The sequence below is a fragment of the Caretta caretta genome, chromosome 1 (genome assembly GCF_965140235.1).
Source record: "Caretta caretta isolate rCarCar2 chromosome 1, rCarCar1.hap1, whole genome shotgun sequence".
Taxonomy (NCBI): Eukaryota; Metazoa; Chordata; order Testudines; family Cheloniidae; genus Caretta; species Caretta caretta.
The window spans coordinates 348,938,776-348,956,019 of record NC_134206.1 but is presented as its reverse complement, the minus strand read 5'-3'; the positions used below and the strand labels follow the sequence as shown (position 1 = coordinate 348,956,019).

At 45.0% G+C, this 17,244-nt stretch overlaps 1 protein-coding gene and 1 long non-coding RNA gene across 3 annotated transcripts in view; one reads left to right on the top strand and one right to left on the bottom strand.

The window, feature by feature from the left end:
• Positions 1–17,244, bottom strand: part of COPG2 (coat protein complex I subunit gamma 2) — a 37,537-nt gene that overhangs the window by 2,005 nt on the left and 18,288 nt on the right. Inside the window, exons 9-23 of one of the 2 annotated variants that reach the window (XM_048836728.2) lie at positions 16,935–17,092; positions 16,021–16,154; positions 14,963–15,030; positions 13,979–14,167; positions 12,719–12,814; positions 12,373–12,531; positions 11,978–12,221; positions 9,776–9,851; positions 8,070–8,173; positions 7,001–7,126; positions 5,928–5,990; positions 5,290–5,429; positions 4,728–4,899; positions 1,356–1,453; positions 133–271 (exon numbers count right to left, since the gene is read on the bottom strand). In XM_048836728.2, the coding sequence (XP_048692685.1) occupies positions 133–271; positions 1,356–1,453; positions 4,728–4,899; positions 5,290–5,429; positions 5,928–5,990; positions 7,001–7,126; positions 8,070–8,173; positions 9,776–9,851; positions 11,978–12,221; positions 12,373–12,531; positions 12,719–12,814; positions 13,979–14,167; positions 14,963–15,030; positions 16,021–16,154; positions 16,935–17,092 (1,966 nt within the window). The remainder of the gene's footprint in view (positions 1–132; positions 272–1,355; positions 1,454–4,727; positions 4,900–5,289; positions 5,430–5,927; positions 5,991–7,000; positions 7,127–8,069; positions 8,174–9,775; positions 9,852–11,977; positions 12,222–12,372; positions 12,532–12,718; positions 12,815–13,978; positions 14,168–14,962; positions 15,031–16,020; positions 16,155–16,934; positions 17,093–17,244) is intronic. The other variant, XM_048836729.2, reaches the window with a different exon arrangement.
• On the top strand, positions 237–5,236 carry LOC142070671 (uncharacterized). Its single transcript, XR_012666633.1, has 2 exons — positions 237–338; positions 5,093–5,236. It is a non-coding gene; the product is annotated as an uncharacterized LOC142070671 (long non-coding RNA).

Below are 17,244 nucleotides of genomic sequence, written 5' to 3'. Positions count from 1 at the left end.
TTACCAGGCCCCAGAAGGATCTTTCTAAACTAGCATAAAAAGTCTCTCCCCGAACACCACACACATTGTTTCCGTAGCTGGACAGTGTCCCGTCTGGGTTACCAAACAATTAGGGAGAAGGGATCATCTCACCATCAAGGGTTTTAATTGAACTGAGCGCAAAGGTTTCCTCTTTCTCAAAGTCATCTCCTACTTCCTCCCAGGCAGCTGCGAAGTTGGGCTTTAGGACCTTCTGAACATGATCTGACACTGTTACCTCCAGATCTTCCAGCTGGCGGAGAAACAAGGGAGAATTTGGGGCTGCACAGAGTCACACACAAAAGGATCTTCAGTTTATGGTACGTCTACACTTCGAGCTGGAGGTGTAATTTCCAGCTTGGGCAGATGTACACACTAGCTCAGACTGAGCTACTGCACTAAAAATAGCCCTGCAGCCTCTGCGGCAGGACAGAGTAGCTGCCTGAGTACAGCCCCAGGGTCCCAAGGGCGACTGTACTCAGGGCGGCTAGCCCATCCCGCTGCTCACACCACCACAGCAATATGTTGTTTTTACCTCACTAGCTTGAAAGAGTTCACACACACGTCTACCGCAGCTGCAGATGTCACCTCCAGCTTGAAGTGCAGACATAGGCTTACAGAGCGGGGAGGAAGACAGCAGCATAGGATATAGTTATGACTGGTACAGGCCCAGTACTCTAGACTCATTTCAGAGGATAGCTGCAGTTTAACATGTGCATGAAGGCCCTAGAAAGTAGAGGCAAAATAATGCTTGTGGGCTTTATTAGCAAGACTTTTAAACAAATGTCAGTGAAATGAGCTCCCTAGCAGAGGTGCCATCCAAGAAGCATGCTCAATTACTACAACTGGAGGACACGTTCTAGATCCTATTATAAAACTAGGAGAAGTTACCTTGCAAGAAGCCAAGAGCACAAGGGAAGACTTCAACTCCCCAAAGCCTGAGGAGTTACTTTGTATGCCAACACATGCACCTCGCTGAACAGAGAGTCAAGCCACAGGGAGCTTCTAATCTAGAATGCAGACATGACACAAGAGTGCAGGCAAACAAAATAGGGTGGGGGTAGGGTTGGACAGGGTCACACAAATAAGATGAACAAAGTACACGTAAATGGAGTCACCGCACAAAGATTTGGCAGAAGCGAGGTTTTAGGAGGGATCTGAACAAGGCAAAGAGTGAACAGCTGGAATGATTTTGGGATGGTGTTCCAGGCAGGAGGGTAGCAGAAAAGAGTGGGGGGTAGGGAAGACACAAAAGGAGACTATGGCAGAGTGATCAGAATCCCACAGGGACAGGAAGACGCACACACTTTAGGTGCGGCAAACAAGACTGAACTTACCACATATTCATCATCATAGCCATCGTCCTCTGGCACCCCTGTGTTTGGGTTGCAGTCTCGGACTGTAAATTTCATTGTGCAGCTGAAAGTACAAGCGACTGGGAAAAGGGGAGAGAATCAGGAGCGTGTAGTTTCTTTGCCCACCTTGATTACCATGCACATTGTAGGGAGAGTGGTCATTTTGGATGAGCTGTTACCAGCAGGAGAGTGAGTTTGTGTGTGTATGGGGGTGGGGGGGTGAGAAAACCTGGATTTGTGCTGGAAATGGCCCAACTTGATGATCACTTTAGATAAGCTATTACCAGCAGGACAGCGGGGTGGGAGGAGGTATTGTTTCATGATCTCTGTGTGTATATAATATCTGCTGCAGTTTCCACGGTATGCATCCGATGAAGTGAGCTGTAGCTCACGAAAGCTCATGCTCAAATAAATTGGTTAGTCTCTAAGGTGCCACAAGTACTCCTTTTCTTTTTGCGAAGACAGACTAACACGGCTGTTACTCTGAAATTTGTCTAAACTGAGTGCTGACGCTCTCCTTTCCCATAAAGGGAATAGCAATAGCCATACCAATGATCTCCTCCCCAAGATAGAGATGTAGCAGGTTCCCCAGGTAGCCTGGGAATTAACACCACAATTTAGAGAGAGTTTATTGGGGAATTTTACACTAAATTTAGGGTAAGGGAAGTTTCCCAGACAGGGAATATGCAGAAATTAAAGCACACTGGGACCAGCCAATGCCCTTTAACACTTTGGAGTCAGATCAGATAGGTGTTCATAGCCATTAGAAACCACTGCAATGTTCTCTTGCCATACCGACTATGATCTAGAAACCTGAACCACACTTCAGTGGTCCAGCCTAATTCTAAAACTTCCTAATGACATTAAATTGTAACAAAAAATCCAGTCCCAAATCAAATATTTAACCAAGTTAAATTAACCTCAAGCCCAGTGGGATTTTTACTATGAATGAAAGGCAAAAAACAGCCTCTTCTACCCTGGAAGAAAATTCTCTCAATCCCATACATCAATGATTTTAACCCAGTGTATGGGACAGAGAACTGCACCAGTAAAACATCTCAATCTCCTTTACACCTAGAGACACTGTGAGGCCCATCTTTCTGGCCATCTTTTCATTTCAGTTTGAATTAGTGTTACAAGCCCTGTCACTACAGCTCTATGTCTAATACATCTGATGGAAGAGGGGATTCTGATCTGGTTCATTACCTTATCGAACAATTACAAAAACTGATACATTCAGTTCATAAACCAAGGGAAATTGGCAATAATGCAAAAATTAAAGGAAACAGTTCAGCTGAATGCTGATACTCTGGCAAAATGGGCCACAAAAAGGAGGACGGTTACAAATTTAAGGCAGGCCAAGACAGAGTATCACAAGCGTCTAGGGAATGACTCTCTCCCAGTTCGGGAAAAGAGGTAACACCAGGCTAAAGGGGCAAAGCTTGGTGGAGGTACAAAGATCAGTCACCGCGGTCTCTGTTTAGACGTGGGCAGTTAAACAACAGTAACAAGAGTTTAGCTATTGAGTGAGTAACAGGATCCATGATGTGTACAGGAATAACTGACAAGTTATTAGACCAGGCATACTAAAAAGCCTAGGGAACAGGGGATCCAAAACTGAACCACCTAATTGGTCTCAAATGGAGACAGTGATTGGGACAAGGGCACCTATCCGAAAATTGGGTTTGAAGCTTGGACCACTGAATTTGAACAAGACATCTGAGTGGCTGAAACAGTGGATGAGCTAATAATTGGCTTGCATTTCATAGCAAGGGAAAGATAGAGGTTTGTTAAAACCCGTTTTGAGACGCAGGGTTTCAGGGCAATCTTTGCTACTAAAGCTCTTGCAGCTCTGAAACAAGAACTAATCCCTATTTGTTTGCTGAATTTTTCTGACAAGCAGAAAATAGTAAGAAAAAGGGAAACCATTTCAGTGGTCAGCAGGGCGGGATTTAGCATTTTTTAGAGCTGAAAAAGGCTCTTGGGTCTGCTCCTGTTTTGGCCTATCCTTGGTTCAAAACCCCCTTCATACTGGACACAGATGCTACTGCTTACAGTTTGGGGGGACAGCTTGGCTACCTCTCCTGAATCTGAGACTGTACCTGTGCAAGTTGAGTCTGGAAAAGTTCCAGAGGTGAATTCCCCCATTCAAATAGAACAGCCAGTAAATGACACAGAAATGACATTCCAGGGGGGCTGGCTGAATGGGGCCTGCTCCCTCACACCCTGGTGGTGGTAAGAAAGTCCAGCAGAGAGCGAAATAGCCCACAGCGGGTTGGGTGGAAATAAGGAATCAATTTGGGTTGGTGATGTGAAAACATCTTGATAGAAAGACAGAGCACACCTGTAAATAATTAACCTTGTATCATTTGTAATTTGTTAAACTGTTTTCTTTCTGTTTGAAACGGGCCATATAGGGGGCCGCCACCATTTTGGGCGCCAAAAGGGCAATGGGTGGAGCTAAGACAGGGAGAGGGATGTAGCCATACGGAAGGAACAGCTGAAAGCACAGCATCCGACCCCGGAAGAAATCTGGGTAGAGGTTTTTGGGTCAGGGGGATGTGGGCAGGCTGAAAAGAGCATTCCTGGTGCTGTGAGCAAAAGAAGCTGTTTCATGCTATTTGATTCCTTCTGCACTCAGAGACGCAGGGCTTTGATCGTTCTTTGTAAATACACAAACCTGTGTCGAAGAAACACCTAGCCACAATTTCTACTCCCAACATTCCCCACGGCCCCAAAGCTACTCGGGTCGAAAAAGGGCAACATTAGGCTGATTCTGCTCCTGTGTTTCGTTTCAGGCAGTGTCCATATTTTCCAGTTTGCTGCTTTAATAACCTCAAGACAACAAGGAAAACTCAGTGTCCCCTTGTTATTAACTGCATTGCTCCACCTCCTTTAACATATTTTTCTTTCCATCATCCAGTGTAGCTGTATGTATTTCGAAGTGTATATATTATTTTGACTAACTGTAGATCCTACACAGGACACTAGTGATAGTTTACAGAGTAGCAGCCGTGTTAGGCTGTATCCGCAAAAAGAAAAGGAGGACTTGTGGCACCTTAGAGACTAACACATCTATTTGATGCATTCAGTGGAATCCGATGAAGTGAGCTGTAGCTCACCAAAGCTTATGCTCAAATAAATCTGGTTAGTCTCTAAGGTGCCACAAGTACTCCTTTTCTTTATACTAGTGATAGTGAAACTTGAAAACAAAAACAAAACAATGGTAGAATCTAACATCAAGACATACAAAATTAACACATTAAATGCAAATCCTAAGCATCTCGCCAGCGTTTCTTTGAGAAGTCATTCAAGTGGCCTACACATGCAAAACATTATCCTTCCATTTGGTACCTGCAGTGGGATCATCCTGGGGCAGTCGGACGAGAGTGTAACACATGCCCGGCTGGTTGTAAGAAAGGCTGGCTGCTGGGATAGAGCGAATCACATCGTAAGCATCCGATGGTTCCATCTGCACAGTGACCCTCTCTAACAACTGGTCATTTAGAGTGTTTGTGCAGTCGAACTGCAAAAGTGAAGCATAAAGAGGAGGGGACTTGAGTGCAAACACTTCTCATTAAACATTTTCTGAAATCAGCTACCGTATTGCCATAAACATGGAGAACATCCCACCTCATTACCAATCATGCTCTCTGTGGTCCTGATGGCAGGGAGAACTCTACAGACTGACTCATGTCTCCCACACTCTTCATTTTCAGGACAAGACTGCTCTTCACTAGCCTAGAAGCAGAAGACTGGAGGTCTCCAGGTGTCACAAAGACTCAACTTGGTCACCACTATAGCTCCCACTAGGACAGGATGTTCTTCTCCAGCACACACTAAATACCAATGCATTCATGAAATACCCAGTTTCTGAAGGGTCCCTTTGGAACTCCAGCAAATGTACTTGTCTTACCTGGAAAACCATATGATTAGTGAACACATGCTTAGTACAGCACACAAAGTATTCTGTTTCTGCCTCTGTAAGCTGCACTGGCTCAGATGACTTGAATAAGGGACCCAAGCTCTTAAACTCGGGAATGGCAGCCAGTTGCTCTGCACAGAAACAGATGGACAGTGTTAGACACCTTCCGGTGACGGGTCTGAGAATCACCTCCTTCCCTACACCAGTGGTAAAATACTTGGCATATCCACACCTCCCTCCACTGGTCTTCAAGCATTAGAGCACCGGTGCCCACACGTTTCCTCTCACGTCTCCCCTCCCCCCAGTAATGGCATGTGTCCACACCCGCATGGGCCAGAAGTGGAGTTGCAGCCGGGCTGGAGGCTGAGAGTGGAGCCACAGCCAGGGGCAGAGAGCAGGGGCCGAGCTGCAGCCAGGAGCGGCGCTGCAGCTGGGGCCACAGCTACGACAGGGGGCAGGGCTGGAGTGGAGCTGGGGGGCTCCCTCCAGGCACACCCGCCCCTCCCTCATGAGGGCTGACATGGGCCCTGCTGTGCCCCCAAACCATCCCTCCGTACCCCCCAGGTGGGCATGCCCCACAGTTTGGGGACCACTGCTTTGGAGACACCATTGATCCCCTCTTCCCATACCTTGGAATATGTCGTGGAGGGACGGAGCAACTTTCTCAGGCTTGCTGGCCACTAGTGCAATTTCTGCAGGAAGAGAAGCAAAGATACTGTGTGGTAAAGTTCCTCAGAAACTCATTTCAGGCCCCATTAAATCTTCCCCTACAGATTCACTAAGCAGTCATGTGTTCCACACATTGTACTGCATGTTGTTTCTCATCCACTTTTTTGCACGCACTAATCAAAGCATCACCTCTTCTCCTCGCAATCTGTGGCCTCCCAAGAGAAGAGAGATTAGTGAATCACGGTAACAGAACCCCACCTTTGGCCAGGAATTCAACGCTGTTGCCTTCACCAAACATATTTGGAATGCAGGTCTGACTCCGACTCCACGCCCACTCCAGCTACTGTGCATAATTCAGCAGCTGAGCTTTGTTGTATGAACACAGCATTGCACAAGACAGGCTACCACTTCTCATAAGGCACCAGCTTACTATTTACTCTGTTCTCAGGAGACTGTATCATTAATCTGATTCCAAATCATTAATTTCCCCCAGCCTCCAAGATCTAATGGCTAGCATGAAAGAATTATATAAAAGTTATTTCTAAAACACTGGGAGATCAGAAATGTGTTAAGCATGAAACAGAAAACTAGCAAAACCCTTTTAAATATTTTTGGTTTACATAGCTCTTCCAACCCTTTAAAGATCCAGAAGTTGTTCATAAATTACACACACAGCAGCTCGGATACGCATGCGCCTCTGGGGTAGAAGGCAGCAGCAAACACTACACTAGAGTAGGAGAGAAGACTCTGGGCCAAAGACACTGGGGCAGGCAAACCACTTGTTCGTATGGAAAATGCCCTGCTTTCCAGTGTCAAGGAGACGCAAACAGGACCTCATCAGACCAAACACACCAGGAGCTAGGTGGTATTAAATGTATCCATCTCCAAAGGGTGATGGCTATGCTGACCCCGCTGTGATTGGAGCATGCAGCTTCAGAAGTCCCCCAAGTATTGGGATCATAACCTTGATGCTTGGTCTATGAAGCCAGCCCCTTCTCTAGTAGGTGCTACTTAAAGGAAGCCTGAATATTACCTGCTTTCTGTTCAAAGATTGGTGCAGTAGCTAATGGAACTGTCTTCATGTCAAAAGGCTTGTCAGAAGGCTCCAGTGTGTACTGGTGCAGGGCCTTCTCCATCCCAGGAACGGAGACGGTCAACCCTGCAAAATACAGGTGATTAATACAAAGGGTGTCTGCTTCACGTTAGAAACTACAAGGTGCGGGGAGGAAGCAGAACACACAGTGCTCACTACACTGGTAAGAATTTAGGGCTGTCTACTTAATTGGAAGCTGTTGAACAGTCCCAGAATTTGATCATCAGGCCTGTGTCTCAACTACCTCTCTTCTGAAACCACACAAGGAATACGTTAGAAAGGGCTTAAAACTCCTCTACATCCTTGCAGTTGGTTTGTGTCAGTGAGTTGGATGCATGGAACAGCCTGGCATAAATACAATCCAGGTTTAGTTTAAGAGAAGAGGGCAAAAAGCATTTTACCTCATGGTAAGCAGAGCACTGCAAATGCCTTCAGATGTTAAAGAGCTTAAAAAGTCTGCTCTCAACAAGGCAGTGACAGAAAACTGGCACATAGATGGCACCTGAGGACGGACAGGGTTGACATGCAGCATGAATACATCATCCTAGGAATGGCAAACTGTTCTGCAAATACATTGTGTCTTAATAATAAATCCTTTGCATGTACAACATTTCATCCAGGGACCCCAAAACACTTTACAGCCAACCACCAGCCCCCTCACCAAGATTGCCTTTTCACCTTACTCGCTGTAAAATGGGGGATAGGGGCCTTGTCCAAAGTCACACAGCACAGCAATGCTGGAAACAGAACCCAGGAATCCTGACTACCAGTGCCTATGCTCTAGCCACTAGACAATACTCCCTCCGCAACTACACATTACGTAGTATTCAGATACTTTACTCAGACGTGTTAATGCCACATATGTTTGGCTCTGTTCATTCCAGACATCCTGACTGGAGTTATCCGGGTTGCACTGGAAATGACTGCTATTTGTAATGGAATCAACCCAGAAGATGAAACAACAACAACGTACAATAAGAAACGTGCTGCATTCACTTCTATTACCAACCATTAAAGATATAGGCAGCGTTCAGTGCAATCTGCCTCTGCTGCAACACGTTTAGGTAGAATGTTGCTCTGTCACGAACTTCGTCATCGCTGTCCATCATACACCTGTTTGGGGAATGAGCGCGTTGGGGTCAAAATGGTTCAAAATCCAGCACCATGGACGAAAGTCTGCACTTGATACTGCAATGCTAGCCTAACCCCTCTGATGGATTTACAGATTACAGGGGAAAAAACCTCACACAATATTATAGCTGTGATCTATGTAAATACTCTGTGCCATCCCCCATCTCTAAAATATTAAAATCCAAGTCTGTTTAGCACAGTAATTCACTTGGCTTCCTTGTGCACACAAGAGTCTTCTCTATTATGTATACGGCAGTCACTTAAAGAGTTCATACTCAAGTGCAACATATCAAAGAAACTGAGGAGACCAACAATTGGGTTGCTACCCTGTAAACCTGGGTCAGGTTACATAAAGAACACTCCTGCAGCCCATATTTTGGGGCTACTGATTCTGACAGGGGTTTGTAGCTGCGGCCTGGCCTGACATGAATAATTAACACATGGAGGGAGGCCTCATTTTTTGGAAGATAGAATTAGGGACATAAATGACTCATCAGGTTGAAAACAGAATGTTTATGCTAAATAAGATAAATAAATAGGTCAGTAGGCTAAGTTGACTGAATGTCTGAGCCAGCTAAGATAAGAGGGAGAACACGCAGGGAATTATTTAATATGAAATAGATAACAAGGGACGTTAGTCATGTAGAGATGAGGTAAAGAGGAAGTCAAACCACGGTCAATGCGTGGACAACACATGGTGCACTGGGATTGGTTCCTGCAAAGTAATAAAACCAATCCAAAAATATGTATAAAAAGGGAGATGGTTTCTGTATAACTTTGGAGCGGTGATGTATCCTGCATCCATCCCCCCTGCATTTGAGTTTGGTCAACTCAGCATAGCACTGCTGTATGCCAAACAATGATATCTGAGAGATGAAGGCTGGAGTCAAACGAGTTCTTGGGAAGCTGAATGGAAAGAGGTCATGGAGGGAATCCCAACAGGGTTTTAAAAAGTTTTATTGTCAGATACATGAACCACAGAACGGGGACACATACATCAACATGGCTATCCAGTCATCTTTTAGGAATTCAGTTCTAGGTAGATTACTACTATATACACAGGGTACCTTTCACCCTAAAAGACCTCAAAGCACATTTCATTACCCATTGAATTGCTGCCCACCACTGAAGTGAAACATGCTAATTGTTTTAAAATACACAGCAGTGCTACGTAAGTGTAGGTGACAGGTACAACTGACTGTACAGAGAATATTAAGGAGGCTGGATGGTTTTACTGGACATTGCACAGGACTGGGAGCCTGGAACATCTGAGTTCCAGTCCTAGCAGTCATTATTTGGCCTTGGGCATGTTACTTAACATAACAGTAAAGTGAGTTAGTACCTATTGCTTCATGGGGCACGAAAGCAAAAACATCTGTAAGTCACCCCCTAGGTGAATTACCCACAATGGCATGTTTTAAGAACAAGTTCAACACCAGGACTGACTCAAAGGGAATAATGCCACCTTCCAACTCTATCTCCTGTTCAGCATATTGGTTCACTTCTAGTCAAGTACTGACTTGGCTTGACCCTGTTTAGTGTATTAAAGAACAAAGCACACACACTGGCATTTACTCTGCTCACCTCTGCAAAAGCACCAGGATGCTTGGAAGAAGGCTCTCATTCTGGGCCCCAAACTTCGCTAACGCACTCACAGCAGCTAGACGAGAAAACAAAGGGATAGAAAAGGTGTTCAATCTGTAGCCAGAAGTCTATTCCAAAACATGCACACAGGATTTTTAAAGCAAGCATGTATGCGATTGTCCTGAAGCTACGATCAGGGAGGTTTCTCTTAAAATCTGTGCTTCACCAATTGTAGACCCTCACACAAGGGTTTGAAGAAACATCCTTTAATACTAAAAGGCACCTGGCCAACAACCCTGGGGCCTGCCCTTCAGTCACAGAAGAGGGACAGGATGGGAAGCACCAATACAATCTTCCTCGGCATCATACCCCACCACACTACTTTGCCTCAAACCAGTTCTGGAAGAATTATCTAGCAATGAGGGTAGTTCAGTCTCCATAGCACGTTCCAATCCTTGGCTGCTCTGGCACTTGCCGTCATGGGTGCAAATACACACGTGCCCATTAGAAAGTACACTGAAGCAAGCTCGTTTTCCATAGGTGGCAATCACTTTCCTCGCTACTGACCTGGGACACCAGATTGGAACCAATGACTTCAAGATGAAAGGCTCTGTATCCCAGTACCTATCCCCTAAAGCAGCCAGTCCAAGCTAATAAAAAAAAACCCAACTTAATTTGACTTCAACTCTGGTTTTGAGGGAGCTTTATATATGCAAAGAAGAGAATTTAGCTCTTTATTAAATTTCACTTTTGAAGATCCTTCTGATAGAAAGATCTGTGGCTACGATGCTGAAGTTTCTGTACAACAGGTCTGTGTTGGGGTGTCCACCCCCAATTAACTGCCCATGCTGCACTTGGAGGAGCAACCTGGGAGCAGGGAATTAGACAGGAGGCTCAGCTGGACTGGAAGTGGAGGAACCTGTATAAAGCCCAGGAGCTGAAAGCAGAAAGGGGCTGTACGGGAGTAGTCTGCAGTCACTCCTACAGTGAAGGGAGGTGTTTTGGGGGCTATAGAGAGTAGCCTACAGTCACTCCTGGGGAGGAGGGAGTTTGGGTTGGCAAACCCAGGGAAGGGGGAGAGCCAGAAAGGTAGGAAAGGCTCAGGGGAAACTCAGCAAGATATGGGTTAGGGTCGACCTTGGCTGCTGCTGAGAGAGCCCCTGAGCTGGAACCCAGCATAGAGGGCAGGCCCAGGTTCCCCTGCCAGCCACTGAGGGAGTGGCACTAAGAGGTGGTGAATGGGAAGACTGCCCAGGATTGCTGGAGAAAGACTTTGGTATTCCGGAAAGGAAAAACACATGACGTGACCTGGCCAGAGGGCTGAGTCATGAAGAGGCAGCAGCAGCAGCCGCCCCTGGAGTGAGAGTGGGGCTGCAGACCCAGAAAGAGAGGCAGAGGACGGCATGCAACTGCAGATAGGACGGCACCGCTTCCTGGTCGACGCCCCTATCAATGAGTGGCGCACCCCATGACAAGGTCTTTATGGCTCCCATCGGATGCTGCGTATCTGGCCCCAGGCCTCAGTGCTAAAACAATGGCACTCGGTAGAATAGGATTCAATACAATACAATCTGTTTCACAACAGAAATGTAAGCTCAATTTTAATTCCCCTTCCTAACATACTAACTCCTCTACTGGCTCAGAGTGGAGTGATCTAAGGGGTATGAGTATATTCCACTCTAATCTGAAGGTGGAGGGGGGAAAGGCAACTGCCTTTAAAAACAGTCTGAAGATTCTCTGTGGGAGAAAGGAGTGCAACAGATTTAAGAGGAGAGTTCTCAGAAGAAAAATCACTTTTCCACAGAAACAAGAGACACGCACTTCAAATCCTGAATAGTGTGGCTTTTATGATGCCAAGTCTGATCTGTACAGATTCATGCATCAACTTAAAAGAGTGGGTAACATTTCTCCTCCTTACTCATTGTCGCTACTTTACTTTTGACATTGATGCTCACAAGGGAAGAGTCAGAAGGTAACAGCTATTCATAGCAGATGATGATCACACCCCCTTGAGTAGCAATATTTAGCATTCATGCTAACATGACATGAGAAGAGTTAATGCAAACAGCCAAGAGCAGGCACAGTGAGAGACAGCTATGGACTTTTCCTTTAGAGCACCCATTCCCTCCCACCCCAGCACCTTGTTCCAGACTCCAAATTTGCACACATGAAGCCAATCAAGTATTTAATTGCGTAGCTTACCAGCTCTCACTGCTTCGTTCTCCAGAACTACCCTGTTGAAGATGAAGCGAATGTATTTGGATGGGGATGGGGTCCTTGGCCCTTCTTTGCCCAACAGGTGAAGTATCTTTGTGGCTAGAACAGTGTGTTCACAATCTTCAATGAACTCACAGAGGTGAGCCAAGCCTGATTCCTTACTCTCAGGATTCTCCTCTATAATGCTGATTATACAGTCCACAATGGCTCGCTTGTACTCAAAGCCACCCTAGGACAGAAAAGGAAAGGATGCTCATCCTGCAGGTGCTGCTCAGAATGCAAAGGCAGCCCTTTATTGTACAATAACAGGTGCTCATTTGCCCTCATGCTATGAATACAGTTTCCCTCCATTAAGGAAACAAAAGTGTTCATATACACACAGAATCGGAGGAGGAGGAGGAAGAGGAGGAGATGGGCTGGGTGTCCTCATAGGTCCTTCCCAGCTCCCTGAGGCCAGCGCAGGGTTGTTCTTGATAATACATTTTATAAATGTTTATCCAGGCCAATTTTTGATGTACCAAGCGATTATGTCGGCTGATCTGAAATGTGGCAAAGTCACATATCAGATAGCTCAGGAACCGAAATAAGCAAGGTCTTGTTCAGAAATATCAATCAAGCCCCACTGATGCTGTACAATCACCAAAGGAAAACACTAGCAACATAGGATTCCCCCTATACCACCACAACTACATGCTAGTAACGACATAAGAAAGGCTTTAAACCTACGTCATCCCTGAGCATGTTGGAGAGGAAGGTCATCATTACACTGTGTTTCCGTGGGTATTTCTGGCACAGAGCACTGATGGCCTGCACCACCACCACCTGCAAGACAGAAGAGGACACAGGACTTTAGTATCATGCATTAAATTCTCTATGAGACGTAAGAAGCTTCTTGCAGACACATCACCTCAAGCTGCGATCTTGCCAGATATAAGCTCAGCATTCAGACAGGAAAAGCTAGGTGCTAGTGATTCAGAAGGTGGCACTCTTACCTCCAGCTCGGTACTGAGCCAATGTGCTAGCATGATGCTGGAGGAGCGGTTTTGAGTTGGAAGTCATAGGCCTCTCCACTTAGTAATGGGAGATCCTATAATGCTTTTGGAAAGGGCAGGAATGATTTTCTAAGAGCCTGGCCCAATTTCAGTTTGGGTAATTGTGTTGTGTTATAAACATTCCCTCTGCAGTTTCAAGTACATCTAACATCCATCCCCTCTCCTGTCTTACAATGAACAATGATTACATAGGTTTGTTGTGCACAGGTAGACAGTTGCCACATCTCAGCAACTACATTTCACTGGGTGTGTGTGACGGGTGAAGCAATTCCTGTATCGTTATAGTGTGTCCCCTCCCATATCCCATGGGGGACAAATTAACCAATGATTTTAAGAGGAGCATCTCCTGCAGATCTCTGCCTCATTCTGGGGTCCAGAGGAATAGGATGTGATTATGCTATTAAAGACTGATCAGAAGTACACAGGGGGCAGAGGTAAGAATGTGTAGGCAGCCTTCATTTTGGTATTTCCTGTCGAATGACCAGCCTTAGTAGGTTTTTTCTGGAATTTGATATAGTTTAGAGACTGTGTGAACTATCAGACATTAAAGTGTGCTGGGGTACACCTGGGTCAGATGTGCTGGATATACATAAAGATCATTATCAAAACTTAAAACCATCCTTCCTCCCACAAGACCGTTACAATCGACAGTTCTTTGCTACAATGGTGCTTAGAGTGCATTGTAGTTCAGTCAACAGCAGACGGAGAGAGTGTTTCTTATCCCATAGGATTTTATACCATAGGCTCTTTGGGGAAAAGGAAGAGAAGCAGAAAGGTGGCCCTCTGCTTTTAACAGACTGTATCTCAAGAAACGCCAGCTGGCTTCATGGTATAAGGCTAAATGACTGAAGGCTTCTCTGCAACTGGGAAAGCTTCACAAAACAGGAGGAGGAAAATCTGCAATAGTAAAGGTCAAAGGCCTCCCATGCCTCACCTTAAACTCATCTGATATTTCTGACACAAAGGAGGAGATCTGTTTCATGAGCCTGTCTACACTGCTCTCGCTCCCTGTTTTCAGGAGTGTGGTGATGGCCAGAGTAGCGATGCTGCGGTTTGAGTCAGTAATCAGGTTTTCCAGGTCCAGGTTGCAGGCAGTTACTGCGGATGGGTGCTTCATAGCCACCTGGAAAGAAAAAAAATCTGTCAATAATATACTAGAGCAAGGATCAGAACATTTGCTTTCTGTTCATTTATCGGGGCCTAGTGCTTGCAGAACAAACTGGCCACATATACATAGGCCATGGCTGTCAGCAGGGACCACACCAGACCCCTTGATCTTCAAAACACACAGGCCTCAGGCTCTCACTTGAGCTGCAGAAAACTCCTTTAGCTGTAAATAGCAGGTAGTTATAATGAGCGGAGCCAGAAGTAGAGGGAGACATGGTTACATGCCCTACACCAGCGCAGGACACTTGGAAGGGTTGGTTGGTGTGGTAAGCACTGGTGTTGCTCTACTTATGTGTTCCTAACCTTTGCAGTTTGCCAGCTTGAAATCAGGTCAGATTACTGTTTTACTCACTCCACACACTTCCAATTCAGACACTAAATACAGGCAGCCAAACCACGAGAGTTAGCGATTAATGCCTTGTACCCCAAACTTCAGAATCCCTACTTTCCTATGGTAGAAAGCACTGATTTACAGCCATAGCAGATCACAAGTTATCCAACTATAAGGTGTCAGGAGTCCCTTGATCCACAACTGAGCATCACTAGCCTGACTACTATCGGATAGTTTTTTGTTGTAGTGGAAGGCTGATCTGTCAGCATGGAGAGACTGCTCATAAAGTAATTACATGAGTAACAGTCCTACTTCCTTAGGAAACACCTTTCAGCACAGAAGTTTGGTTTCCTTTAATGCTTTGCTTTGCACACTAAGATTTATACCTTAACACTTGCTTAAGAGATCTCAGAAACTCACCTTGTTAAGGGTCCTTACAGCTGCATATCTCAAGACAGGTTTGGGAGAACTACAGAAGAGCTGCAACACTGAAAATAAAGCATTTAGAGAAGTGACTTATGATGTAGGAGTTTACAGAGTAGAGTGTTTCAACAGTCACTGGCTTCCAGTGCTGCAAATCCAGACACTAACATGCCTGGGAGAAAAGACCAATAACCTTGTGACCAGGATACACTTCAAGAGTGCAGCAGAGAACTACTTCAGATGACATACAAGGGGTAACAGGTTCTGAATGATGCAGACTGGACCACACTCCAGTACACAGAGCGAAACACATAAGCATCGCACAGTTCCAGTCAGTTTCACCCACATCTGATGCTGAGAAAGAGATACACCTGGAAGAAGCAGGGGCAACTAGAGAGAAGAATGTCCAGTAGTCCGCACACATAGGTTGGCTCTACTGTTGGGGCATTTAAAGGTTCTAGTCAAATATGTATTGCTAACTATCTCCTCATACTGTTACATTCACCATCCATCAACAGTTTCCTAGTCTCCCAATCCAATTTAAATTTCACCTCCCAGTTTTCAGCTTATTTCAAAGACATGAGCTTTTCTACCACCTGGAGTTCATATCTACCAATCCACCCTCCTCAAAATCTTCCTCTGTCCCCTCCCCACACCCTGACTTCCCTTAGTTAGGGAGAGGATAAAGTATTCTGTCCCTTTTTGGTGACCAGGCTCTTGACCCTTCTCTTTCACCCAAAGTCCAAGTCATTTCCCATCCAATTGTTTCTAATTTAGGAGAGAGTCAGGAAAAATTACAGTTGCAAATATGAGAGAGAAAATGTATTCTTGTTAGTAGTTAATATTTTAATGTATAGTATAGCAGATGTTACACTTCAATTTCCTGGTTGTGTGATCTGCCACCTTGCCTAGCCTTAGTCCTACAGTATGACAAACCAAACCTACCCTGATCTCCTTCACTGTTAAAATATCTTAGCCAACAAATCGTGCAGCAATAAAGTATTTCCAGAACATCCCAGCAGCAGAGGGCACAAAGGGTTCATTCCTTGACTGACCTGACACAGCAGGGGCCAGCTCCCTTGGTGTGCAGTTTGGAAGATGGATGATTGCAGAGGCAGCTTCGTAAATAACCATCTCATGTTTATTTCGCAGACAGCTCTCAATGAAGTCAAACAACGGACTTTCGTGCCTGCCAATGAAATGGAGTGCATACAATTTCAAACAGAGGCACTCTTTATTTCATAGTAACGTGATGAAATATTTATTAACAAGTTCTGCTACAACACTATACGGATCTCTTATCTGGGGACTGACATGCAATCAGATTTTTTTTTAAGCTAAAGTCATAAATTACAGTATTGACTCTGCTAGAACATAGCTCAAACAATTCACATTACCATGTTTCCCCACTTGTAATACAAGACTAATGCTTGGATACCCAATAGCACACTATAGTATGGTTCTATTAGAGAGTATATTAATCTCTAAATATGTCCAGACACTCATTCCATATTCAACAAGTCAGAAGGGATACATTTAGAAGAGAAACATCTTGATATTTATTGTATGTTACACCCAGTAAGCAACAGGTTTCACTGATAAAGGACCCACAATCCAGAGTTTAAAGTCCTAAGCAGCACAACCTTTATTCTACTAGGATGAGAAATCAAAGATGGAAAGAGACCTCTGATCAACCAGTCCATCTCTCTGCCAGTACAGATAGATTATTAATGGATTTTTTTATTGCTGTCCAGTCTTGTTTTAAGTGTCCCAAATAGCAGGGGCTCCCCAATTCCCTTGGGAGACTCTGCCACAATGAAAAAGCACACGGTCAGGAAGCTCTTTTTTGAAATTCAGTCTAATCTATCCCTTTGCTCCTAGTTACACTCTGTTGGATCACCCCAAGTCATTTCTCTATTCTTAGTGTTTATACACCACCATATATTTAGATGGTTGATTCTCCTCTTACCCCTCTTCAGACTCTTTCAGAAGCCGGCTAGCAATTCGGATCAGCATGCAGTATGCAAATTGAGATTTCAGTCCAGATTTGGTGAATTTATTCAGCATCTTGGAAACTGCAAGGCGATCATTCTTCCTGAGGTGGTAAAGCAGCCCCAATGCATGATACTACAAAATCAGAGGGAAAAGACACATAAGGACAGTCCCTAACAAAACTAAATACCTTAAATACATAGAATCATAGAATACCAGGGTTGGAAGGGACCTCAGGAGGTCATCTGGTCCAACCCCCTGCTCAAAGCAGGACCAATCCCCAATTA